The 27,600-nt window shown below is 50.2% G+C and overlaps 1 protein-coding gene across 1 annotated transcript; it reads right to left on the bottom strand.

Annotated features, from left to right (window-relative positions):
• Nucleotides 1–81: 81 nt before the first annotated feature.
• On the bottom strand, nucleotides 82–26,063 carry gpr158a (G protein-coupled receptor 158a). Its single transcript, XM_061805993.1, has 12 exons — nucleotides 25,339–26,063; nucleotides 19,309–19,414; nucleotides 14,857–14,959; nucleotides 14,419–14,618; nucleotides 14,273–14,341; nucleotides 9,250–9,359; nucleotides 8,878–9,119; nucleotides 7,047–7,185; nucleotides 6,567–6,672; nucleotides 6,188–6,334; nucleotides 6,028–6,111; nucleotides 82–4,410 (listed from the first exon to the last, which is right to left on the bottom strand). Exons 1-12 carry the CDS (start codon nucleotides 26,061–26,063, stop codon nucleotides 2,767–2,769), a joined length of 3,675 nt encoding a protein of 1,224 aa, XP_061661977.1. The 3' UTR covers nucleotides 82–2,766.
• Nucleotides 26,064–27,600: the final 1,537 nt, after the last annotated feature.

Below are 27,600 nucleotides of genomic sequence, written 5' to 3'. Positions count from 1 at the left end.
AATCCTTGTCACATCGCGACTTTTGGGGATGAAAAAAAAAATAAAGCAGACCCTTTTTTCATATAAATATTTATTGCAGAGGAGGTATTTATTTTTCTTTTTTTGTTTTGTACATGCTATCACAATAGAACACAATAGAAATCTACCAAAGTTTTGCCGTCTATGGACGCTCTATAAGCTCGTCGTGGCGCTAACAAGCTCGTAGTACGCTGGGTCGGAGACACGATCACTCACTAGTCAACTCGGACACGTCCATAAACATCGTTTTATTTTATTTATTTTTTTTGTTTTTGTTTTTTGCGTTGTTGTTCTATCCAGGGCAGTGAAACATCGGTCTGACTAATTTCTCAAACTCATGCAGAAGCCACAAGATATACCACGTTACACCATTGTATAGTAGTAGTAGTAGTAGTAGTAGTAGGAGTACTAGTAGTAGTAGTAGGGGCAGGAGGAGGAGGAGGTCTTGTCAGTTTTTGATCGACAGCACGGTTCTCGGATCCGATTGGTGGACGAGGAGCTACGGGAAAAGGCGGGCGTGCGCCGCACCCCAAAAGACGGAAGATTGCGCGATTGGTACGGCTCGTCATTCGATTCCGGACAAGTTTGCAGGCCGGAGACGTCTTTTTTGGCAGCGGAACATCTTTTGAATCGCTTCCCATGCATTATTATATTTCTTCCGGACCGCGACAAGTTCACGTCGGCCCCGCTTGAACCTCAACCGACGTAAGACAGCAAATCATAAGAGAAGAAGGACCAAAAAAAAAAACAAAACAACTTTTTTTTTGAAAACCACGGGCAGTGCAAGTCGACATTGGCAGTGCTTCTTTCCAAGATGCAAAAATGAAAGTTTTCTCGACGTAAGCAACGCACGCGTGACGAACTACGGGTGTAACGGTACACGTGCCGCGGGGCAAATATGCCAAAGGCAGCCGGAAACAAACACGGAGCAGCTCCGCCTCTGGAAAGTCACGGAAGAACGTTTACGTTGTGGATTTTCTTAGCTAACTGTGGGCAGCTAACCCTTAGCTAACCCCGACCGAACCGTGAACGGGAAAACGAGATACGGACCCAAATTGTGATCGACGTCTTGGCGTACCGTTACACCCCGTTGTACTACGGACCAGAAATCGACAGACACGTGGACGTAGGACAGACGACAAAAAACACGGATGGTGGAGCGACGGGTTCCGCCTCCTCTCCGGACTCTCTGCACTTCAGTTTTTGCCCGGATTCCGACGACCTTTATCACTACCGAGTCCTTTGACGACAATCACGGCCAGTCGGGGACGACGTACGCAGCAGACGCCGACAACTCTGGGGGGCCACTTGACGGGTTGGGACGACACGATCGGAGCGTGACAAATACTTAAAGACATTTTGATACAAAACGCGGAACAAAGCAAAACCTTCCAAAGGTTTAGTTCTAGCATTCGTCGACGGAAAGTCTAAAAATGACCGAGGGGCTCGTAGCCGTGGGGTGGGACGAAAACCTGCTACGCTACGCGGAGACGTCGGACACAAGAAACGCACCACAGTTCCTTCTCGTTCTACTGGGACGGACGAAGGGAGGACTCCCTTTTGGTTTTGGTTTTGCCGAGTAGCCCGGCAGTGAGTGCTAATGCTAAGCTAACGCTAACACAAGGGGCCGGACAAGAGACGAACGAGTCGTAAATTTGCGGTCGGGTGCTTGAAACTACTACACACCCGCATAAGGTCGCGAGTATTCCGCAGCAAGTATTTGGCGAGTGCAACACGTGGAAATGTATGTGGAGCCCCTTTCACGCTGGCCAACGTTTGAAGTCAACCCGTCGTTACACCGACGGAAGCTGCAACGGTCGTTTGATCGTCCGTTTCGGCGAGTTCAGGCCGAATAGGACAAGCCGGGAAATGCCCGCCCATGCGCCGATTTGCCATAAAAGCAGCGTGAAAGGGGCTGAAGACTGCGGTGGTCAATTACGGAAATTTCTTTGGAAAAAAAAGTCAAAAGAGTAACACAAGGAACCGAGCTGGACTTAACGAAGACTAAAACAACTTTTTTTTTTTTTTAAACAGAATATGCATGTAATAAACCGTTGTAATTAAGCGATAATAACAACGTAATAACCGCTTTTGTTACCTACGGAATGAAAAGGTATTTTCTTTTTTAATTGAATTGAACATAATTCCATGACTTTTTTTTTTTTCTTGTCAGACAAGCGACGCATGCTCATTTTATTTTTCAAGTTTGTTGCCGAGCGGGACGGCGCTGTCTTGCCGTTAGTTCCTCACTAACAAACAGAACGGCAGAACTACATCTGAAGTGATCTGGTGAAGGAGAAGAAGAAAAAGAAGAAAGTGAAGATGAAGACTTGGTTCATGTTGGCTAAAGTGCTTCAGACTCGACTGGTTTCCGAAACACTTCCGAGTGACATTTCGCTCCGTAGCCATTTTTCTTCTTCGGCCTCCGCCTTCATAATACGACCGGTCCGACTGGTTCCCGTATCGGTGATGTTTATGTACAGACAAAACTGCAAAAGGAATCAAAGGATGAAAATTTGCATAATTGGTCTAAGAGTAAAATCTTCAGGAATGCCCCGGGGACCGCTCGTCATCTCGTTCGCTCGTAAAAGTGCGCAAAACCGGAACCGAATGTCGTAACGGAAGGCAACTCGTGGAACGGAATTGACTTTTCTGGCAAGTCACCTACGGAGAGTCCAGTGTCAAGCTTGGCCTGGCGGCAGAGGCCGGGCCACGCTCGGGGCGTCTCGGGTCCGCCGGGCGCGAGCGTCATGCCGTCTTGTCGTCAAAGTCCCAAGGACAAACGTCGGCCTTCTTTGCGGGATCGGGATCGTTCCTCCGCCCCGCCGACGATTCGCCCGTGGCCGTTTTCTCCGACGGATCCTCAAAGTCCCACGGGCAGACCTCGGCCTTCTTGACTTTGGCCGCGCCGACGTTTGCGCTCTTGCGCTTCTCCACGGCCGGCGCCTCCTGGCAAGCGCCGACGTCCCACGGACAAACCTCGGCTAATTTCTGCTGCTTCTCGGAAGATTTGCTCTTGTCCTTCGCTTTCGTCCGAGTCTTCTCGTCGTTGCCGTCTTTCGATTTGTCCTTGTCAAGTGTTCTTTGGGCGGGGCTGCCCTTCTTTTTCGAAGTAGATTCCTTGGGTTGAGAACTCCGAGACTGGCTCGGCGCGTCCTGGGAACCGGGAGACGTGGGACCGTCCCACGGACGCACGTCGGCTTTGAGGGAGCTTTCCGTCTTGGACGGATCCGAGGAGTCCCTTCTCGGCACATCCGCAGTCTTAGCTGGAAAAGAGTCCGCCGTCAGTCCTCCAAAGTCCCAGGGACAAACCTCGGCCCTGCTGATTTTGGTGTTGTCCGCCTTGGGTCGGGGCTCCCGCTGTTTCTTGGCGTGACTGGACGCCGGAGCACTTTGGCTCTCCCCTCCTCCCGCCTCCCGAGGACAGACTTCCTCCCTTGCGCCGTTGCTCCTCTGAGCTTCCTTGGACTGTCTGACTCCAGAGGGAGTCTGATCCGAGAGGGTCAGCTTCTGGGTTTTACCTCCCTTGGTGGTGCCTCCGTGGACCGTGGTGGTTTCCTCTGGCGCAATGGAGACGTGTTTCTGGACCTTGTTCTCTGATGGGGTCGTGACGTCCTCCACCTCCCAGGGACACACCTCAGACAGATCATAGAGCTCTTTCCCCTTGACGGGATCGATTTGTTTGGCGTTTCTGCCTTTGTTTTTGGGCTCGCTCTCGTCTTTGCCCCTGTGCGGAGGCTTCTTCGGGCCGTCCTCCGCACTTTGGGTCTTTCCGGCCAGGCCCAGCGTCTTCTCCTTGGCGGTGGCGATGACGCTGAGTGACTTCTGCAGCACGTTGGCTCGAGGGTGGAGGGGTTTCTTATCGGCGCTCAGGTTGTGGGCGCTGGCCGACTTGCAGACCAGCGGCACCGACTCGGTGGACTCGCTGGGGGTATTGAGGTTCTCCCGCGACTTCTTTTTGACCAGCTTCTTGCCCATCAGGGTGTCCAGGAGGGATCCTTCGGCGGCGCTCAGCTCCGACTTGTCCGTCGCCGAGCCGCTGCGGTCTTCGGTCTGATCTCGGACGTGGTCGTAGCTGCTGTGGGACTTCTTCAAGGAGAAGACCTTGTTCTTCAGGGTCTCCTCCTTTGCCGGCTTGACGGGGTGCGCTTGATCGAAGGGGTTTTTCTTCAAAACGCAGATGCTGTTGCGTTTGCTGCCGTGCTCGCCGGCGTCCTTCTCCTCGCGGCTGCACTGCCGGTGCACCGACTCGGGGATCTCGGTGATGCGCCTCATCAGGGAGCGTCCCAGGCCCTTCTTGGAGCTGCGCTTCTTCTGCAGGTGCGGGTTGTTGGCCAGCATCTTCTTCCGCTTGTAGATCTCCAACTGGGAGTAGAGTTTCTTCAGCTCCTCCTGCGTGTCGGACAGCAAACAGACAAGGACGGCAAAGCGGTCAGGCGCCGCTTCCTCCGTCTGGCACAGAAGCAGGCGCGGCGGTGCCTTCATTTGCGGGGTTTCGTGAAAACCAAACGTCCCCGTCGGAATCATCTGTTCCTCCAAGGAAACACAATGCGGTATTTGCGTGGAGGATGTGTGACTTCCGGGGGTGTGGCCGAGAGAGTGACATCACTGGACCGCCGCTAATCGAGGGGGGTTAGCACACCGGATGGCGAAAATCCAATTGACACCAATTACAATGACTTTGGGGGGGTGGGGGGGGGGATTTTTTTGAAAGCTCCCCCAAAATGTGGAGCTAGCAGGGGTCAATTTTGTTTTATTGAAACTTCAAAAAAAAACTGTAAAAAATTGGGGAAAATTTGGAAAAAAAATCCAAAGAGAAATTTAATTGCTTCCATTTTTTTTTTATCACTTCACTTGAGTAAATCTGAAGCTTACTTGTATGTCCAATAATTGGGTGAAAATGTAAAAAAAAAAAAAAATTCATCTCTCGAAAGTTGAGGTAGTCGTAAATCAAGGCACCACTGTATTATTTTCTAACGGGGGGGGGGGGCAAAGTTCTGCTGCACATGCGGTACAAGTTGACGTCGTCCGTTGATGCACGACAGAATATCGCATGCGTGCTGAAACGAGAAAGCAAAGACACCACAACTGAGGAAACGGACGAGTGTAGTCGCTGTTAGCTCTGAAACAGCCTCTGAGCTCCGTTCTCCAAATCTCACGCGGGCTTAGCAAACAGTGACGCGTTTGTCTTTAAATATCACTCGTGAGGACGTCACATACAGTATGTGGAAGTCCGAAAAGTTTCACGCAGGTCGCAAAAATCCAGCCAGCCGAGTCGACGGCAAATTTCAAACAAGTCCAGTCAAACGATCAATTTGCACTTTCACGATTAGCAATCGAGCGTGACGGCTATGCCTGCGGACGCGCTCGTGTTAGCTAGCTGCGCGAAGACGCTCGCGTTCGTAACGCCAGCCTCGTCGTCGTCTTAATCCGATGCCAAACCGAGACGCGTATGCGCGGCTAGCGGTCGGCTGATCCGGGACGTTAACCGACCTTTCGCTTTTTCGCGTGACCGACGAGGTTTGACGTGGGAGTTGATGCGTCTTCTATCGTTCAGTTGCAAACGTCGCATGTTGTCACTCTTCTCTCATTCCACCATTTCTGGCCCAGTGGCTTTTATTTGTGGCATTATTAAAATATGTATACGCACTGTGCGCAGCGCTACCGACCGGGACAATCTGCTTCTTTTTCTCGAGACAACTGCGCCATGTTTTTGCAGTTCAAGAGTAGAGAACAGTACACGTGGAGACTCAGAACAAAGTTTCCCGTTTTTAGGGTAAGTTTTTTTTGTTGTTGTCGTGAGTTGCCGAGCGTGATTATTTTGCGATTGTTCACTCGAGTCGCTCCACCGAGTCAAAGTCAAATCGAATCTTTCGACATTTTGCACCGTCCAGCGGCAAATTGGCGACGTCGATCAAGGACCTCATTTTGGCATCGAGTGGAGTCGCCGCGGCGCTGAGCGAGAGAGACTTCTTCAGCTCTAACGGACAAAGAGAAACCTCTGCTCACGTTGGCGCGTTTTTCCCAAAGACTGTCGCGTGATCTTAGGCCACAGCCATTACTAGAACTGAGAGGTCCCGCTTCGTCCGGCGTCTGCAATAGTCCAAAACCGCCGGGGCTCAGTGCTGGCGCCGGCTCGGGCCGGGGCTCCGGAGCGAGGCGGGCTCACCCGAATGTCTTCGGGGTCCAGGCTGTGCTCGCTCCACGCCGACGTGATGCTGCTGTTCAGGTAGGAGCCCGAGCGACCCATGTCCAGCTCGTCCTCGTACGCCTCCGACGCCAGGTCGTCGCGGGTTTGCGGGCCGGCGAACAGGAACTGCGTGCGCGCGGAACAGACAAACAAAAAAAGCCCAAGCGGCTCACCTGGAATGCTGAAAAGGGTTACGAGAAAAAAACTGTGCCGCTATGCGTAATGCGTAAAAATAATACGACATCAGTGGACGCGCTTTCGGAGAAATGTTTGACGGTAGGACTCCCCGCCGCAACGGTACGCTCGCGCATTACAGCCCATTAGTGTAGTTTTGCGGGCCGAGACGGGTGCGGCCGACCTTTGGAACCAGCAGCAGGCCCAGCGTGACCGTGACCGTCAGGTGGGTGTGCGCGAAGAACAGCAGCAGCATCCAGTCCGGGTGCAGCTCGGGGGCCAGCGTGAACCTGCCCCAACAGGAAGCGCAAAGTAACGGCCTGGGATGATTTCCAAAAGTCTCTCAAGGGGAGAAAAACTTTGCCAACAGTTTTTGCCTGCAATGGACGCGTCCAGCCCCTCCCACAAGTACATTTTCAGGTTGTCAAGTCACACAGCGCTGCATTGTAAAACAGCAAAACAGAAGCGCAGAGAATGTCAAGAAATAAACTGCCCTTATGATGTCATCAAGCCAAAAGTCTCGAACGCCGTTCTTATTCCAAGTCGGCAGCACTTCCGCCTCCCACCTGAAGACGACGGCTCCACGGCTCCACACTCCCTCGGCTAACGAGCCCCCGGCGTGTACCGGCGCCACCGCCTCCTTCCCGCGAGCGCGATCGCGTACCTGATGACGTAGAAGATGGCCGACAGGACGAGCTCGTTGTGGACGGCGATGGCCATGTGGCGCGGCTCGTGGAAGGCGGAGGGCACCGTGCGCACGGCGTAGCACAGGTACACCGCCCACAGCAGGAACAGGAACTCGGCTGGTGGCGGGAGGGAGAAGGAAGTCGCGTTCTCGCCACAGAACAACAACGACTAGAAAAGGTCAAAAATGTCCAGCGAAAGCCGTGGAACACTTCAGATCAACGGAGATCAGACGAAAATGTGTGAAATTAAGAAACTTCCCTCGGGGGTTCACTTTGAATTGAAGGTCATTTTGGGGAAACTCGGAGAAAGATCGAAGGATGGCAAAATCATAACTTCTTGGAAGATAAATTTGTCACATTTGAAACTTTTTTTACAAGCCATCCATGCCACAAACTGCGTTCGATTTTCTCACCATGGCAACGCAGACACGATACATACTTTGCTGATGTCATACGTATACTTCACGTCCTCTCTTTGAATGTGAAATGTTTACACTTGTCTGACTTTTATTGTCTTGCCGTTTCTCTATCGCAATTCAGGAAGTCGAGATTCGGCGTCTAATTTTTCACTTCCACTCAAAAGCTGTGCTGAGCTCAAATCGAAAAAGCCATCCAACGGCGCCATCTGCTGGTCTCTCTTTGGCATTGCAGCGGTTTACAAAGCTGAATTTCACAGAAAAGCGCAGTTAACAGTGAGTGAGATTCCATTATGGTCAGGAAAAACCACTGCAGCAGTGGAGGGAGGAGTTCAATGAATATTTCATCTTTCGTTCACTTCACAAATCTCGCTAGTACCTCAAATGTTGGCCCACAAAAAAAAATAATAATAATAATAAATAAATCAATGTATTTTTGAAAACTTGCTGCTGCTTTATCCCCATCAATTCTTCTTTTTCTGACTTTGAAAATTTCCCCAAGTTTTGCAACCCTTAACTCCTTAACTAACATCACAATGTTTGCACTCGCGATAAACTTCGGAGGGCGCTAGCGAGGCCGGTCGCCCGTTTGCAGCGTAGTCGCAAAAGTACTCGGGTGGGATGAAAAGAAAAAAAAAAAAAAAAGAAATAACCCTACGCAGGTTGCTGTTGATGAAATGGAAAGATTTATGGCGACTAATTTGCGAGCTTCAGAGGTAACCAACCCCCGGCGCGTTCTTATTAAAGTTCACGCGAACACGAACGGGCTTCCATCTGTTTTTGTTCCCGCGAGACAAAAAAAGCTTTTGGTCGACGCCGCTTGAGTCAGCAAATGTAAAACAGCATGCAAATCTTTTTTTTTTTTTTTTTTTTTGGGGGTGGGGGGAGCGCTCACAACTTTGGCTGCGAATCCTGAATAAGTGCACTAACGCCGCAGTTTCTTCGCTTCCTGTCGCAGTTTCAATAATTGTGTTCAATATCCTTCCTGTAGGTGTCCCAATACTTTTGCCCAAGCCTTCCGTGGGCGTGGCAATAATTTTGGTCGCAAAAACTTGCTTTAGGTGTTCCAATAATTTGGGTTCTTTCCCGCAAAAATCTCAACTTCCCAATATTTTTGACCGATTGTTTAATTTCCTTCTACCTCCTAATATTTTTTACAAATATGATAACGACATCGGGATTCATTGTATTTTTTTTTTCAGATTTTCACAAGATCAGCTGTGATTTAAAAAAAAAAAAAAAGAAATCGATTCTCCACATAATCATCATTTTAAAACCTTATTTGACTTCAACATGTTTAAATCGTTGAAGTTTCAGCCTTTCTGATTTCTATATTCATTGAAAAAAAAAAAAAAAAATCCAACTCAAACGGTTGTCAGTGGGCGTGGCTTACCGACGGCCATCATGTAGTCCCACGGGTCCAGCAGGCACATGCTGAACCGCAGCCCGTCGGGCGTGTAGCCCACGTCGATCAGCGCCGACTTCCTGTCGGCCGCCCGGCACGCCGCCGCCGCCGTCCACGCCACCAGGAACCAGCAGACCACCAGCAGGATGACGGCCAGCAGACGCAGAACCCGCCAGCTGGTCATGTAGGGAATCCTCTGGGCCGTGCGGGACAGGAACACCTTCAGGACCCTGGACGCGCAAAACTTTGCTTTGTCAAGGCGCTCTACGGTGGCCGCGACGCATCAGGCCTGCTCGCCACTCTGAATGTTCTCAAAAAATGAATCCGTATCATCGTGGAAAAAGATGAGTGAGTTCTGACCTGTACAGCTTGAGGGTGAGCGTGCCGTAGACGGTGGCGAAGCCCAGCAGGCGGACCCAGCGCAGCAGGATGCAGCGGAACACGCCGGCCTGGAAGTAAAGGATGCCCACCTGCCAGAACCCCAGGAAAAGCACAAAAACACAAAACGTTCGTCGGGGCTCTTGTCATATTTTTCCACATTTCCCTTCTTGGATCGCTTGGAAAGTAAAAAAAGAGTCGAGGAAATGATTCAAGTACGATGAAGCGAAAACAAAATTCAGTGTTTTTATTTTGAGAGCGAGGGAGTTATGACAATGATTGGAATGATGTCAACGCTAAATTCCTTGGATGGTGGAGCATTGTGCACTGTGTAAAATTTTAGCACAGTGAATCCCAAAGTGTGGTACGTCAGCCCCCTCTAGTGGCCGGGAAAAGAATTTACTGAATTGTTTCAACAATATGTTTTTGAATTGTCACTTTTTTCATTTTTATTTTTATTTTTTGAATGTCGGACAGCTGGCCCAATTCAGTTGTCTTTAAATTTAGTACAATTCGTCTTTTCAAAGTGTTTGTTTACAAACATTTATTATCACACTTTTTTTTTTTTTTTTTGGTGCAGCTTTTCACAGAAAATAGATTTGAATTGAAACATTATTCTAGTACATTTTTTTTAAATTTGATCAAACTTGAGGCCGGCGGTTCTTGTCGTAAAAAGTTGGAGAACGTTTATTTCGTGGAACCTTCCCCGGGTTCGGCTCATGATGTGAATTATTTTAGGTTCTCTGCCGGCACGGCAAAAAAAAAAAAAAAAAAAGTTTTGCCGTCCACTCTTGCTCTACCCCAATTAGCAAAATGAATTATTCATGCCGTTCATCTCATCCCATTAATAAGCAAACGTGACCGAAGTCATGAATTTTTTTTAATCAGTGTATAATGAGTGTGAATAATGCGAAGTCATTAACTTCCTACACAAGATTTTTTTGCCTATTGAAGTTAGAATTAAAAAAAAAAAACACATGCAAAGCTTGTATAACGAATGTGTTATAACCACTCAGATTGTTGGAATTGAACAATCCTGGGAAAGCCCTTCAAAGTTTTTCCACCAGTGTAAAAGCCATACATGAAACGAATGCACAAAGGTGTAAAAGAAATCCATAAAAAAATTAATATTTGCAATTGTTTTGCCTAACCTCCAATACACGTAAAAAGCTAATAATGCAACTCTTATTCAGTCACGCAAAAGGTATCTCGATGGTATTTTGTACTATGAAGTGGTTGAGACGGCATCTGCCCCGCCGTTGAGCAAGGCAGAGACGAGCAGCTCCCCCGCGCCGACATCAGACGAGCCGACTGCGTGACTCGGCCTCGCAAAGCTGCCCTGGCGCCCTCGGGAGAGGTCGGAGGTCATCTTCCGGGACAGAAAGTGCACTTCCCGGTAGAAAGGCCAAGACGCCCCCCCCCCCCCCGCCCTCCATCCCGTTCAAGCGTTTCATGAATAATCCATGCTAAGTGCCGTCAAGTGTCGGGGATGGAGCGCCGCTAGCTAGTGGACGCGCAGTATCCGATGTACTGCAAGTACTACAGTGGTGGGAAAAGGAGCAAGTACAAACACTTTATGACGCGGCATACGCAGAATTAATTTTGCTATGTGACGTCACAAAAAGCAATAACATTAGTAACCATACTAAACCATTAAAAAAAAAAAATGAGTATGATGTAAATAGCTCGTCTGTCAGAATTTGCACGCAGATAAAACGAGGTTTCCGTGAACGTGTCCACTTTTGAGTTTACAGAACGCAAGTTTTCAGCGCCGAAGCTGACAAAAAAAGAAAAAGGGGGCAAAAAAATGGATTATTTTTCTGAGAAAAGGACGTCCAAGGATGGAAAGCCAGTAGCGGACGCCTGGAAAAATCATCGGCGGAATCAAAGCGTCCCGTCACAGATTACACGCTGAAACGCTCTGAAATATGGTTCCTCGTAGGCGTGGGGAATATTTAAAGTACACGCTACGGTACTTGCGACGCTGCCATTGTACCTGTTCCTGTACCTGTGGTGGGCGTGGCCTCATTAGTGTCGTCGTGGGCTGCGAACGACCGCCGTTCACCTGCTTGGTCGAGTCAGCGGCCATTTTTCCCCAGGGACGGGAAAATCTTTGTTGGGGGAGGGAGGGGGGGGGGGGGCAAGAAGGGGGTCATAATTTAAGGCGGCTCCTTCTGTCTTCAACAAACAGGAAGTCCAGTTGCCCCCACCCGACGTTTGCCCATGACCACGACCTTTCACGACAAGTCGGGACTCCCACAGATCCTTCCGCCTTCTGGGTTCATCCCAGGGTTGCCGCCGCGTGTATTTATGATGGAAAGAAAAAAAAAAAAAAGAATATTTGTCACGTGTTTTGCTTGGAATCCAGCGAGCGTGAGTCACCGGCGTCTCGAAACGCAAGGTGACGTTCTTCCGCCTCCTCTGTTCTCTTCTTCTAACTCGCACTTCCTGTCTGAGCGAGCAGGAGGCGGGAGCGGGAAGAGGAGCGGCGGCGGCGTTGGTGATGGGCGGTGGGGGGGGGGGGGGCGCCGAAACACGAGGAGGAGGAGGGTAATAACGATTGATCCGCTTTTATATGAAAGCCGACACCGGCTGCCACACGGCGGGGGTTGGGTGGGGGGGGGGGGGCGGCTTTCCGGAGAGGAGCTAATGGTTCTCGCATCCCTGAGGCGGGCCGGGGCCCGCTCCCGATGCTCACCTGAATACGGAGGAAAACCGCCACAGGGGCGCTTGGAAGGGCCGGAGCAGACGACCCGGTTTCTTCGGTTCGGGGCTCTGGAAGCGCCGCGTCTCGGTTCCGGTCCCGAAGACCTGCTGGAACGCGATTGGCGCTGAGTCCATCTGAGACCCGAGACGGCGACAGGCTCGCCTGCAAAAGTCAAATCCCCAACTTGGACTCCACCTCTCCTTGGGAAAAACGTGACGGGGTCCCAACATAGGGAAGAATTTCGGGAATTTCCCCACAACAGACCGAGCGCATTGATTGCGACATAGTGGGAAAAATACAGATATGTAATTGTTAGAAACATGTACGCTGATGCCACATGCAACAAAACAATGCAGGGATGGCGTTTTCGTGTATCTCCATCTTCGAGGAGGATGTGGGGGTGGCAGGGGGATCCCAAGTTATTGGATGAGACGCGATCATCCTGTGGGGGGAAAACCACACAAAAAAAAAATCTGTGCGCTTCATAAAGCCGCGAGAACAGGATGTAACGTCTCCCACTGTTTAATAAGAGCGGAATGATTGCAAATAGAAGCGCTGGCGGGCGGGCGGGCGGGCGGGCGGGCGACTATCTTTAGACTGGCAGCGATGCGTCTCAACATGGCAGCCGACCGCGGCTCCTGTGGGATTCGCTCCGGGCGGGGCGGCGAGATCAATCTTTGCGCCGCCGCACGCCTGAGCCGCACTCTCTTCTTTTTTTTTTTTTTTTTTTTTCCTCTTGACCCGTCCCCCCCACCCCCAAAACCCCCCAGACGAGAAATGAAATCGCCGCGCAAAGCTTCCGTCGCCTGACCAAACGCGGCAGAAAATTGACAAGTGGCCTTTTGTAGCCGACTTGCTATTTTTAGACGCGGGCGCCATCACTGCACCAGCTTTCCACACAGGAACAGCGCCCCCCCCCCCCCCCCCCCCGCCCCAATCAACTCCTGCTCTTCTTGTCACATGCACTCGCCAGCCAATAAGGAGCTCCGAGTGCCCATTTCATGCCGATACAGTCGTCCACGTTTGAAGGTTCTTGCGAGAAACAAGCAAGGCAACTGAATCGGCCTCTCAGTGCAGTACCGGGCGGCGCCACAACGCGCCGGGCAGCACCGAGCTCGACTGGCAGAGGCGCAGCATACTTAACGGCGAAAACAGCAAGTACGGGCTTTCCTCAACTAATCTGCAGTATAATGGCGGTCCCTCCTCGAGAAAAGAGAAAAATATTTGCCTTGGAGTATTATTATACACCGTAATTCCCGGGAACGGAGCGCACCTGGTTATAAGCCACAACCAGTACATTTGTAAAGGAAATACCATTTGGTACATACATACGCCGCACCCGTGTACAAGCCGCAAGTGCCCACATTGAAACGCACATTGAAACGCGAAATATATACAAAGAAAGACGGTACACAGAAAGAGCTCAATGCTAGTGCCGTGCTAAGGCTAGTGATAACGTTAGCGCTAAAGCTACCGGCAATGCTAGTGCCGTGGCAGCGTTGACGCTAACAGGGGCGGATAAAATAAAACTTGCCGGTAAATATCACTGAGAAACGCCGGTAACACAGCAGGAACACGCTAGCGCAGCCCGAACAGGGCCGGTAAAAGTCACTTCCTCGGCACATATATTCCACCGGCCTCACTCTTACCTTATCCACTCGAGTGCATCGCCGCATAAACCGCAGGGTGGAAAGCGGCAGATGTGGAAAAAGTCACGGCTCCTTTTTACGATATTGATGATAATCATATCGTCACAGTCTCCGATTGGTCGACAACGGCGGACGTTCACAGCATCTTTTCAGCGAGTCGATAAATCCCAGATATGTCTCAAATGAAAAAAAAAAATAATGATGATAAAGTGAGGACGAAGCGACATGAACACCTTCTCGACAGATGGCGGCACCGACGGGCTGCCGCCTTCGCCTGCCAACTCCGCGAGTTTCGTCGCACGTACGCACGTGGGCGGCTTTTTTGTCCCGCTGATCTCGGCGGGGTGCAGCTGTCAAAACGCTGACAATGTCAAAATAATATTGGAAATGAATTGAAAGCTCCGATCTGCTTCGTGGGTATTTTTGCCTTTGGCAGCTTTTGGCGCCCAATAACCGACTGAAAGCACAACGGCGGCCGCGGCTTTCCTTGTCGACTTGCGAAGGGATTCCAGTACCTTCAGTTCTCCGATAACGTTGTCCCTACTGCTGTTCATCTCCTTTGACGCCAACCGGTGATGACTGGCCCGTAAAACTACAAAAACCGGTAAATGGACCTCATTAGGAAATGATTGTGTTCAAAAAGACTTACCGGGAAGTAGAGGAGCAGCGCTCCGCACAAAATGGCCTCCAGCAGGACGAGGCCCGACGCTCGGATGCTCTGCGGACAAACCGGGCACGCCTCACGTCGCTCAGAAATGGCCAAACATTCGGGACGTCCCGGGCGAGCGGTTCTACCTTGTTCCTCCGGAAGTGGTAGACCAGCACCATGCTGGCGAAGAGCGCCAGGACGCAGAGGCTCTGGAAGCAGACCACGGCGGTGCGCAGGGCGCCGTCCTCGCGGGCGGCGCAGGGGGAGTCGTCCTCGCAGAAGGCGCAGCCCGGCCGGCACGGCAGGCAGGCGTCCGCGTCGGGGCCGCCGGCCTTCGCGCCCGACCCTGGGGAGGACGACAACAACGCCGCCGTGGACAAACGGATTGGGGCGCGCGTACTGGACCAGGGCCTAACCCTAAGCCTACGTTGAGCGTTTGGGTTTCCAGACCTCATCTGCGTTTGAAACAAGGGCGTCGGCTTTCAAATTCAGGTTATGAATTGAAAATTAGGTTAGGGGATTCTCACGGGGGTTTCAAGACGAGGTTCAGGTGACGTGCTTGAGTACATTCCGAGCAGACTCACTTGCGACGGCGCCACCGGCCAATCGCTCGGGGTGGTAGAATCCTTTCCTGCAGTGGCACTTGTACTTGTCCAGGACGAAGCCGTGGCCCCGGCTTGGCAAACACTGACAACGGATCATGAAACACACACAGAAACAAACAAACAAACAAACAAAAAAAAACCACTCAACATAGACAAGCATAGATCAAGAGCGTAGACCACAAAGCTGCGGTTGTGATTGTTATGCTGCACTTTTGAGAACGATTGTCCATACGACATAAAAATGCCACAAATCGCTACAAGAGAGACAAGAGGTTGTCTTGACGACGCAAAAGGTGATTGTCATGCCGCATATCGATTTCATAAACGATGCCTATCCTGCACATAGTTTAGACAGCAATTGTGTGAACTTCCCACGCGTGATTGTTATGCCGCAAATTGCTCTGAGAACCTTTGCGTTTGTCACCGTCTTCTGTGATTTTTCGGTCGCGCACATCCGTCAGAGGGATTGTTTAGACGGCGACAACAACACGTGATTGTTAAGACACGCAGAGTAGCTTCTAGAATCTCCGCTACGACAAAATGCGACAATTTCTAACGTTTGAACAAAGACACCGAAAGAGCAATTCTTTTCGATTTCTGCACCAAAGGCAATCTGAGCGGAAGAAGGGATGGATTGTCACGTGTGACGCACCAAAGTTATCGTGAGTCAACTTTGGATGAAAACACCGGAGACGCGTCCGGGTCGCTCGTGGCCGGACTCGACGGCGCCGGCTGCCGGATTGCAACCCATAATTCATATCGAGATGAAGAAGCGGCTCATTTGCATGATTAGGCCGGAGCCGTTGCTCTTATTTCCCGCGGGACGTCGCGCTCGTTTCTGACTTCCCCCTGAGAAACTCGGCGGTCGGCCGCGGAACTCCGCCGAAGCCCAACGATTTCACGGAAAAGCAAATTCTCGTAAAAATGCCGCACTCCAGTCCTGTAGATGGCGGCGACGTGTACGACAAGGTGGTTAGCAGCCGTCGTTTTCATCCACATCGATGACCTATCTATCTATCTATCTGTTTGTTTATTTACTTACTTACTTATTTATCCTGTCATTTATTAACAATAACTAGCAGGATATAATTGCCAGGGAAAAAAATGATGCAAATAATGAAGATAAATCAGAAAAAAAATACAGAAATATGCTGGGGATTGCATTTAAAAAAAAAAAAAAAACAATGAACAGGCACATAATCCTGATTTTTTTTTTTTTTTTTGCAAATCGGCTGGTGATCGCGTTTAAAAAAAATAAAAATGCAAATAAGTTGATGCAAATGAGGAGGAAGGAGGTTCCTAAAGCAGCCAATCAAAGTCTAATAGGCCTCCGTAGATATCGGGAATGTTCTCCGCAAACCCCGAGGATCACGCAACAATTACGGGAGGAACGACGGCACGCGCGCACCGACGGAGCTCAAATGGAGAACTCGGGCGCGAGCTAGGGACAGCCATAAAGGCGCAGGGGAAATTATTGCCGCTTTATTTTAAACACGCTCCGCTAAACGTGGCTACTTGCCAGTTGCATGTCTGCGTGAAAAAAAAAAAAAAAAAAAAAAAAAGATTTGCCGATCATTCGATGTGAGGATTTATCATTTATGAGCGACGTCAACAGGATGGACGCGACGCTGTCGAAGTGCCGCGAGAAAAACGGTTAGCGGAGTTAGCAAAAGCAAAGCGGCGACCGGTCCCGGACTTCCTGTCTCAGCTCGGCATCTATTTGTGGCTTCTTGCCGTTTTTGTGTTCTCAGATTTTATCCGTAAGCGCGGAGCTTTTGCCGTCGGCGGACAAGGCCGCGGCCTCGCGTCGAGGCACCCGCGACTCCCTCGCGGGAGCGGTAGCCGCGCTACGCCGCCGCCGCCCCCGACGTGTTTGTGCAACGGGAAATCCCCCAGACGGCGAAAAGAATATATTTATCTCGCAAAGCGCTCGCGGGCTGAGCAGATTTTTTTTTTTTTTTTTTTTTTTACGCCGAATAAGTGACGGGGGAATACTCCGCCGTTACAAACACACACACAAACGTTCGCTCGGCTAATGCCGCTAAGCTAACGCAGCAAAAATGGAGGCTCCAGAAGGGTAGCGCGATTTGAATAAAACGCGTGTCCTCGCTCCACAAGCCATAAAAACTTGCGGCGGCTGGTCAGAAGCAACATTAAGAACCTGCATGATAATATTTGTTCCTGGAAATTGTATCAGTTGAGAGTATACTTTGTTACTGGAATACTCGCACATGTGGGGAGGGAGAGTCGCTTTGGTTCATGCGCGTTTCAACCGTTTACGGCTTAGGAAGTGCTACAAATTCCCCAAATAAGACCGACAAGACTCTTTCCGCATCATCAACTGTTTAACGTAACCCTGTTTTCTCATTTTAACAGATTCAATTGTAAATATACCACAAAGAATAATCCCAAAGTACTTCGATATCATTTCAAACTCATTTTGGAACATTAAACTTAAAAATACTGTAACAATATTACTGGACACTTACGATGGAAAAAAAAAAAGGAAATTAGCTCCTTCTCGCATGCAAAGTTCTTAAAAAGTCAACAATTACCACTCGAACGTACTTCCTTGACACCAATTACGACTTTCCTATGAGCCTATTAGCTGTGGCGGCAAGTTTGGCGTTCCATAGAGAGAACAAAAATGTGACTGGAATTTATGGGACGGCAGCTCAATCGGGGAAAAAAAGAAAAAGAAATAGTGAACCACAAATAGGTGAGGGTTCAATGCAGAGCTACATAAAAGTACGTGAAAATAAAATGCTCATATATTTTTCCCACTTCAATACTGTGAAATGGTGACACAAAAAAGTGACAAATTGCGTCGTGTATTGAGGATAGCGAGTCCAGCGCATCTGATGGAGACGTCAGTTCGTCGGGTCGCCGATTGATGTAAAAACGTCCCCAAAAACATCCTGGAAATAGATTCTATTTCCGTCTCCTCGGAATAAATTACCGGCCAAATCTAAATTTAGCTCGTTAGGTAACGGGAAGAAGAAGAAAGAAAGAGAGAAAGAAAGAGAGAGAGAGAGAGAGAGAGAACTGCGTGTTCCCACACTCGCGCGAGAACTGGCAAATTAAAGGCCACGATTGGGATCAGAACTTCTGATTCTTGAGGATTTGAATGACGGGTCATCAAGTCAATAAGTTTTTCGTGTACACGCGTGTGCGCGGCCATGAAAGAAAACGAGAAAAAAAAAAACAAAAAACGTCTTTTGTGTTGCACAATATGCAATTGATGCAATTGCTGGATTGGCCTTTTATTGTGGGCAGCCAAAATCACGCCAGCTGTCTGATCTTGATATGGCACACCTGCGAGGTGCCGATCGAGATTTTCAAAACATTTGAGAGGAAAGAAAAAGACGGACGACACCCTGGACCGGTCGCCAGTCAGTCGCAGGGCACCCAATTTATAATTCCGTGCTCTGAAAAATATTCAACTCCAATCGAGTGCTAATTCCGGGAATTGGAATTGGATCTTGGAATTTTAATTTTAGGTCCCATTTGCGTCCTTTGAAAGTCATTATTTACGTCACATCGACCTGGACATTTCTGGAACTCTTGCAACCGGTTCTTCGGCGTCGACCGTCCAAGTCGTGAGAGCGGGTCGGAAGTTGACGAGCGGCGTCGACGACGGCCAAAGCGCAAAGGCGTCTGAAATCGATGACACAAAACTATCTACTTCCTCCTCCTCTTCTTCTTCTCCTCTCCACGCGCACGCGCCTCTGTCACTGAGAGGTGGAAGTACTCAAACAAAGGGGGTGTGATTAATTATGCAAAGGGGGCCTGGCTGCAATCCATTACATCACATGCATTATCAAGCATCTGATCTACTCCCAGTCCGAATATCTCCGGCCCGGAAGCACTTCTCGCCGGACCCGACGATAAAGGGGAACCGTCTGTGCTGCGGACCCTTTGCCGGCGAAATTCACAACGCCAGAAAGACCCCCGAAAGACCTGACCCGAAACAAGGACAGAGTATTGTGGGGGGGGGGGGGGGGGGGGTTCCAGTGCCAAATATTCCACAAAAGGTGATTTTTTTTTTTGGGGTTCGATAACCACCCCACGCAATTACAAGGCGAGTCAATCATCCGACGATATTCGCCATTTGCGGTCCAGCCCCCGTCCCGATCCTTTCGGAACGCCGTTTTTCCCCACGCAGTGCACACGTCAGGCTTGCTCGGATTCGAGCGATTCAGTCGCAGGCGCGGAAGAGGAAGCAGATCGCGGAGAGCGTTTGGTTAAGTGGCGTTCGCCGCGTAATGGGATCGCGCAGATAGAAGCCTCCGGACGCTTCTCGGTGTCATTTGAGCGGAGCGGCGACCGAGTGCGTCGCGCGCCTTGACCGAGGTCGGCCTCTGAGAGGGAACGGATCGATGTTCCGTCTCTTACAAATCCGCGCGCGCCGGCATGCACACGCGCACACACCTCCGTAGTGGTCAGGTTGCAGCGATGGGTTCCAGCAAACCAGCCGTCGGCGGAGCACTGGTCGATATCAACGTCCTGGAGATTGAGATCCACTCGCACCGCGCCCCTGCAACGCGGGAGGAAAAACCAGAACCAGTACAGAGGAACCCCAGAAACGCTACGACGTCAGGCTCATTGTGACAAAAATCGTCGCCGTTACACTGAAACTTATGTCAAATGGTACACGGGCACACCGACAAGCACTGAAACTTTTTGATAATAGCAACAGACAGAGTCAATGATTAAAAACCGACAAGACACAACAAACAATACTTCAAATCACTCAAATGAAAGCGGTGGGATTGCAAAGGCTTGTCCGTACTTCTTGAATTGTTTTTCTTTCGTGATTTACAGGCTTTAAAATATATACATTTTTACACATTACATTTTAATGCCGTTCTCTTGAGGGAAACTGGGACTTTTTTTTTTTTTTTTAAAGAGCGCAGTCACAATGTAATACCAGTGTAATAACAAAACTGTAATAACCGTGTTATGTTACTGCAGGGGTACAGCAGCCACTTAACTGCAGTCAACTCCCGGCGGACAACTCAGCGGCCGACGCGCGTCTGTTATTAATAACCGCAGCTGCCAGGGACCACCGTGACCTCGCTCTATTCCCCCACCATCCTCGCTTGTTTTTTTTTTTTTGTTTTTTTTTCTTCCCGCCCAGAAAAATTACATCTTTTTCACTGGCTCGTTTTGCAATAACAGGAGCGGATACAGAAAACAGCCTGCGCTGCGCCAACACAACAACGGCGGCGTAGACCAATCTGTCCGAACTCGTACCCCCAAACCGAGTGATTTGCACCTGATTGTGACAACTGCATGTGCCTTTGTGATAAATTTTGAAAAATATTATTTGCGGGGTGACCTACAAAACTGCCCGTCGGGTAAACAAGCGATTCTGTCGACTCTTCGAATTGTATTTTGGCTTGGAAGACACACAAAAAAAAAAAAAATGTCATTGTCGGAGAATTTCCAGAAAGAGACCGAATTGGATTTGAATTGGAGTGTTCGGCTGCGCAGCTTTTAAGTCGGAAAGCGCAAATTTGCCCCAAGCAACACGGCGGACCGGCGGCCATCAAGGCCAGACGGTCATCGCACGAGCCGGCGGACTCGCCCCCGGAAAGAGGGCGCTGCCTCCCTCCTTTCGTCCGCCGTTCTTTCAGGTTGACAAAGGTCAAGCCGGGGGCGGGGCCAGGGAATCGGGGCCTCCCTTCTGCGACGGCCCGCTCGGGCTCGGCTAACGTCTCCCCCGAGCGCCATTACGGAGGCCGGCGCACTGGTACGCGGGCGATCGCTCGCCGTCGTCTTTGATTCGAGTCCGACCCGAGATCGGGACGCTCGAACAGAAGAACATCGGAGTGAAGGTTCTGATTGTCAAGGTCAACGGTGGTTGGCGTCAGGTCAGGTTGCAAGCGCAGGAACGTCGCTCCGTTAGTTGGACCAAGAAAGAAAAAAAATGACCATTTGAAGAATTTATTTCCATTTTTGCAGCTTGCGTTACGATGGCATGAATGCAAGAATCATCACATGCTTTCATATCACCGATGGAGCATAATGGAAACGTTATTGTTTTCTGGAGAGTCATACATACGGCAGCTGGGAGGATGGGACTTAACCGGCCGGTACTTTTTTGTCCGGGTCGCATCAGAGGACGACGACAAGTACGAACGCGCGCGGCTGTACGTGCGCAATACGCAGTCGGCAGCATGCGTCTGGCCCGTTAGAGATTTGGACTCCAGTGAGCAATCGCGATAACACTTGCCGATGACACAATCGCCGCGAGCTCGGGGGTGGAAATTGGAAAAAAACAAAAAAAAAAAAAAAAAGAAGGAAGGAAGGAAGGAAGGAAGGAAGACTCCCTCTCCTGGACCCGTTCCGGCGGTTTATTAACCTCTTCGTTGCAAAAAGGGCAACGGCAACCTACTGCTTGTTCCACGGCTGACTACGAAAGAACAGCACCAGCCGGAAAAAAAAAAAACAAAAAACTTTTGCTCGTGGTGGAAGGAGAAAATCTCAACCCGACTGATCAGAATGTTCTGCGGCTCTTTGAAAATCCCTCCGAACGCTCGACAATGTGGAGAACTCTGCTTTGAAAAGCGCTGGCAGTGAGGCGATGATCCATTTTTTATTTTTTTTGGGCTTGTGAATTCTGCGTGGATTTGGACAATTCTCATCTGGACTTCAACCCTCTTCGCAGGGTTGCAGCGATGACGGACGGACGGATGGAGCCAACGATGAGAGCCGCACGCCCCGATGAACTTTAATGCGACGGCGAGCTAAATTACATCATGGGGAAAAAAAATAAAGCCGGAAAAGCCTGAGGAAAACGGCTCTTGAGTGACAGATATGCATTAAGATGACGGGGGGGGATTACGACGCGACCCGGGCCCTTTTATTGAGTCCCGTCGCCACTCATCGAAAGGGACACGACGCCCGCGGCAAATCACGAGCGCCGTATTCAAAATTCCTGCGTCGAGATCGCGAGACGGTCGGTCGGTCGGTCGGTCGCACAACGTGTGCTACACCAAAGCAACTGCAACCGCACACTTGCACTGGAAAACCCAAAAGATAAAAACGATTGGCTACAAATCGCAGGCAGTTGGGCCAACGCTTTAGCCGACTCAGTGGGGGTCGAGCGTTGTGGGGTTCCCATCCGATTTGCTCGTGGGCGGCATCCGGGAGGACAGACGGATGTTGCTGGCGGCCCCTAGTGAGCGTTAGTGCCGACGAGTCTGTTGCGAAGTCGAGCGTGATGGAAGACGATTTTGCCAGCTAATTAAACTAAGTTCTACTTGGGTGCTTGGATCAGGTCTCAGGGGTGTCTTAAGTGGATTTGAAATGCTGAGGGTGTTGGGTAAACCCATCTGTTAGCAAGCATTTTTCTCAAATTGGATGCCTGGGGGTCATCATTAAGTCGTGTTTGTCGACAAAATTTACGTGTGTATCGTGGCGAGAGTGAGTAAACCGCAAACCGATTTAGCCACTTGCGACCCGTCTGGGACGCGTTGAAAACTCGAGTCGTCACGCCGACTGCGGCGCCGTCACCGACAGCGGGGAGTCGCCAAAAAGCCCAAACCGAGATGGCCCGTGCTTTCATTATGAATTCATTGCTGCATTGGTTGCGATATTCTGCCCGTTTGGGAGGGGGGTGGGGGGGCAAAGTGCTGCCCGAACGGGGGAACATCGCCCAGCACCGACCTCAAGAACTGGAAGCCTGCGTGCGAGAAATTCCAACATAACTGACGATTCGGCAACTGCAAGTTGACAGGAACGCCACGTTCAACCGTATAAATATGCACAGCAGATAGATTTCTTGGCATAATTGATTAATCTAGCAAGAATTTTTGGAATATCGCTCCGTGACAGAATATATTTTCCGTCCGTATAGCGTTACTTGGGGATCACGTTTCAACCGAGTGACGAGCATTTTGAATTCTCGTTAGCTAACTTGTCTGACAAACGCAATCAAACGGCGCCACAGGCCTGAGCTGCGATCGTCCCCGAGCGCTAAAATACATTAAAAAAAAAAATTTAAAAAAAAAACACGGCGAGGACGAGAACTCACGCAAAAAGGTGGTCTTGCGAGGGAGGAAGAACAAAAACCCTAAACGAGGGCAAAGCAAACACTTGCAGGCTACTTCCTGGTTGAGGGTCGTCCCCGAGCCAATCACGTGATTGGAAATCCGAATCTTCAGTTGATTGGGATTGTGTGAAAAACATCACATTTTTTTATTTTCTTCATTCGGACAGGTTATGAAAAACACATTTCAGAATGATCATTTCTTTACTTCGATCCATTTTTTTTTTATTTCGTGCTTCACACCTGTAACAAGATTGCATTTGTTGACCTGGTTTTCTACTTGTGATGTAACAGACAGAACAAGACGGGCTCGTTTTCTTCAAATCGAGACCGTTTGGATGTGCTGTCGTTTTATTTTTCGGAGTTAATGCAAGATTGAGGTATCGGATCTGGACTCACGATTGGAAGATCTCCAGAATCGAGTGATTTGGACTTAAATGCCCCCAAAAAATGTGATGGATACGTGTCATTGATTCCACTGGGACTCAGTTGTACTTTTAGGCAGGTTGTCACCAATTTGTGTCCGATTATTAACACGTTCCCCAAGTCCAAATGATTTTTGGATGAATGTCTCGTTTAGGGGTGCATTTCCTTGTCAAAGACGATGGCACGATTCCCCCCTAAAGATTGCAGAAACACAACCGACGATGGTTCTGCTGCCCTCCGAGCCCAGCGGCGCAGGAGCGGGTTTTAAAAAAAAAAAAAAAAAAAAGAAAGAAAAGACAGGAAACGACGTCAAACCGCACCTTTGTGTCAAAGCAACAACAACAGCAGCAGCAAAACGCTCGTTTTGGCAAATGAGGGAAAAGATCTCCGAGACGAGTGAAAGGGTGAAGGCCGTCGGCGGCTCCGATGAAATGAAAAGCGGCGCCTTCGCAAACGGGCCGCCGGAAAAGCGGTCCGACTTTCCGGCAGTGATGGCGAACGCGATAATTAAGCATCAGATTAGCGAGTTAGCAAAGTCAAGCTGCTGCGAGTCGGCTCTCACGACGTGTACCCGATAGGCTACTACTGAACAATCAGCGCCAGTTCGGACTCGTTTGCAATCCGCCAGCCGGAGTGCGTATCAATTAAACATTCACCGAAGACGCGATCCGGATGAATTATTCATCGAGACGATGATGTCGGCTAGGATTCTTTGGCGCTCTCGCACTTGACTCTTGCAGATCATTTCAGCAGCCGGAGCTCAAAACACCGCAGCCGACATCACGCCGGAAGCAGCGGGGGGAACACATCAAGCCAATTTGCCGTTTGTCTTTTATCTTTTATGTTTTTTTTTTTTTTTTTTTTTTTATCCCTACAACTGTGTGACTCATCCCTCATTGAAGGGAGAAGGAAAAAAAATGCACCTATGTGAGAAGCAAGTTTCGGAAAAGAAATGAATCAGGCCTGCAGCCAGAGGTTCCCAGCGCAGCTCGGGTTATTTTTAGCCTCCAGTTCAAGCCTCCTCCTTTCGGGCTTCGACTGCAAGCGGCGCTATGTTTTGGGATTTGCCGCAGCTGACTTGACACACTGATGTGGCTCCTTTCAATGACCCCCCCAAGCACATTTTTCAGGAAATGCTCGTTTAACGCGGGGGGTTCGAGTGCAGACCGATCCCGCAATAGGTGAAATCAGTCAAGCGACGTCCACATGCTGCATTTCGGGGCTTTACTTAAATGTCATTTCAAAGATGTGTGAACCTCCCCGGGCACTTTTTCATCCCCGGCAAACTCCTTTAAAGACTTTAAACAGGTTTTAAACTCTCAAACATAATACAGTAAGACACTATGTGTTTCAATTACTTTTTTCTTATGCTATTTTTTACCATTTTCATGTTTTAAGATGGAAATTATTTATTTTACAACCTCAAAAATGAACACAAAACACTACAATTCGGACAATAAAGTGAATTATGTGTAATCATAATGTGGGGGGGGGGGGGGATCTGAGATGCTTGGGACTCGTAAGAAGCGGTCCAGCAGGGAACGCAATGACTGAAATTTAACATGAAGACAACCTGTGCCGGGTTCAAGGCCCAAAAAGGCACTCCGAAGAGTTTTGCATCACCAGAGTGACACTTTGTTGCCAAATCGCCGGTTCGCTGCCGAATGTTTAATTTGGGGGGTTTTAAAATTGCCTGGCGACCAACCCAGAATGTACCAAGGAGTCCAAGCACAGGCACGACGGAAAGTGCACCGATGGAGATGCAAATATGAAGGTACGAGCAGGCTTTCCCAAACTTTGCCTCAGGATCCAAGTCGGTTTTGTAGCTTCAGACTGACAATTTGTTTGTCATCAAATTCATTCGCGAAGAAGAATTGCCGCAAACCGGGCCCTTAAGCAAAAGACCCGTGATCGGCTGGCAACCAGTGGCGCAAAAAAGTCCCGTCGTCAAGCCAAAAGAGGATCAGGCGCGTTGTTACCTGAATTCCGGAGCCGAGCTGGGCCGGAGTCCGTAGAACGCGGCCGACAACGTCACCAACCACCGAGGCACGAAGTTCCCGTTGTCGCATTCCAGGTACGGCGCCGACCACTTGACACGCGTCTCGTCCGGGTTCAAACTTTGGCCTCTCCTCGGGGAGCTGTCCGCGGCCGCCACGTCCTTCCTGGCGTGCTTGGCGCCGCGGTCCCACTCGCCGTCCCCCGTGCGGTTGTGGGGAGCCCAAAAGTCCCGGAGCACGATCTCCCCTCCGTCCCTGGTGGCCTGGAGGCGCACCCCGGGCCCGTCCGAGGCGAAGGTGAGCGCGGCCCTGTGGATCCTCCGCTCGCCCAGGAGGATGCTCCGCAACAGGGCACGGTACCAGTCGACGTCGCGCCGCACGCTCCGCTCCCGGGACCTGTTGGCTTGCAGCACCGAGGTGACGAAGTTGGCGGCGTGCAGCAGCGCGTCCAGCGCCGGGCGATGCGGGCTCTCGGGTGACCTTCCCCGGTGCAGCGGCGGCAGCTCGAACCTGCGCGTGCAATTGGCCTGCTCCAGGGCGCTCGAGTCGCCCGTGCGCAGGAACTCGGCGACGGCGGCCGGCAGCCGCTCCTCCTCCGGCCGGGGCCGGCCGCCGCCGCCGCGCAGGTCCGCCCCCGCCTCGGCCGTCGCCGGGATGGCGAAGCCGACGTGCAGCAGCAACGCCAGCCGGAAGAGCGCAGCCTCCATCTCCCTCCAGGTCGCGTCCGCAGAGGTGGAAGCCGACGGGGATGGATTTTGCGGGCAGGTCGTCAATTCCGATTCCCAGCAGCGAGCGGCGCCGCTAAACCATCGCTCGCCCACTTGTGGGACACCTCTTAAGCCAACCTCGTCGTTTGGGGGGGGGGGGGGGGGGGGTTGTCTCTGTGTGTGTGTGTGTGTCGGAAATCCAAACAAGGAAACCCCCTCCCCGTCGCTCTCCTCCAGGATGGAGGATGTCGGTCTGCTGCGGCGTCGTTGTCCTTTCCTGCGTGCACACTGAATCCGAACCAGGAGGAAGGGGGAAAAAAAAAAAAAAAAAAAGGAGGAGGAGGAGGAGGAGGTGGTGGTTATTGTTATATTTATATATTTTCTGCAGGCGCCGCCGAGCCAGCTGGGAGCTTCAAACCCATTTCGCCCTCTTGCGACCGCAGCGGGCATTAAACGGAGAGAGACGGGAAGGGGAGCGAACGGCGTTCCTCAGGGCACCGTCTTGCTCCTCCTCACTTATAGGCCGCCGAGATGTTCCACCATTGAGGGCCCAAAAGGGCTTCGGCGGCCCGTCAACAATGGCACGGCAAAACACAAACCCCATCGTAACAATATTCCTTTAAAAATAAAAAACACTCATGATAAATGACGACTAAATACCTTCAAATAATAATAATAATTTCCCAAATAGTCTGCATATAATTAAAACAGCAAAAAACAATAATAACAAATTAAAATAACTAGAATAAGAACTACAAATGAATCGACAACACTGTAATGTAAATAAAAATAGACAATAAAAATACACAGTAAATGCACATTTATTTCTACACATTGAATCAAACATTTCAGGCAACACAATCCTAAACAAGCACCATATATTATGATTATCCTTATCCAATTTCACATCATTGGACTGTAGAGCTGTTTCTAATATTTGGAGCCTCTGGGCCAGCTCAATACGCTTACAAAATATTTCAGTGTTATGAAAATCCCAATCATGCTGATTGCATTGTTGCCATCACCGCTGAGGATGTTGACATTTGCGCTCATTTGCCAGCAGCTATCGATCCGCCGACCTTCGCGTTGATCCCCACATCGCCACGACGGCGATCGGTCGGTGTGGCTTTCGGCTTCCGTACGCTCGGAGCCTCTCGGGGAAACGTTAACGCTGCAGAACGGCCTTAAAAAAAATACTAATAATAGTTAAATCAATAAATAAAAACAACCTCCAGTCAAAAGACAACTAATATTTTTCTAGGGCGGAATGCAGGCTAACGCGTTCCAAGCTGACTCATTCACATCAAAATAGGCTGGCCTTGTGTTTGTTGATGTTGTCCGCATTTAGTCGAACGTGCGCTCTTCCGCGAGCCTCAATCCACCGGAGACACTTTGTCAAATGCGTTTTAGGCTTTGGGAAATGAATCAAGCGGGCAGGTCACCTTTCATCAGAATTGCACATTGCCCAAGCGCATTTCAGGACCGTTCTCTTCGTAACATGAAGTTTTCCAAGCGCACGCTACTGGCAACGGGCGTT

Source organism: Syngnathoides biaculeatus, chromosome 19 (assembly GCF_019802595.1).
Source record: "Syngnathoides biaculeatus isolate LvHL_M chromosome 19, ASM1980259v1, whole genome shotgun sequence".
NCBI classification, from domain to species: domain Eukaryota; kingdom Metazoa; phylum Chordata; class Actinopteri; order Syngnathiformes; family Syngnathidae; genus Syngnathoides; species Syngnathoides biaculeatus.
Note: the sequence above shows the minus strand (reverse complement) of the source record. Positions and strands in the feature narration are given on the sequence as shown.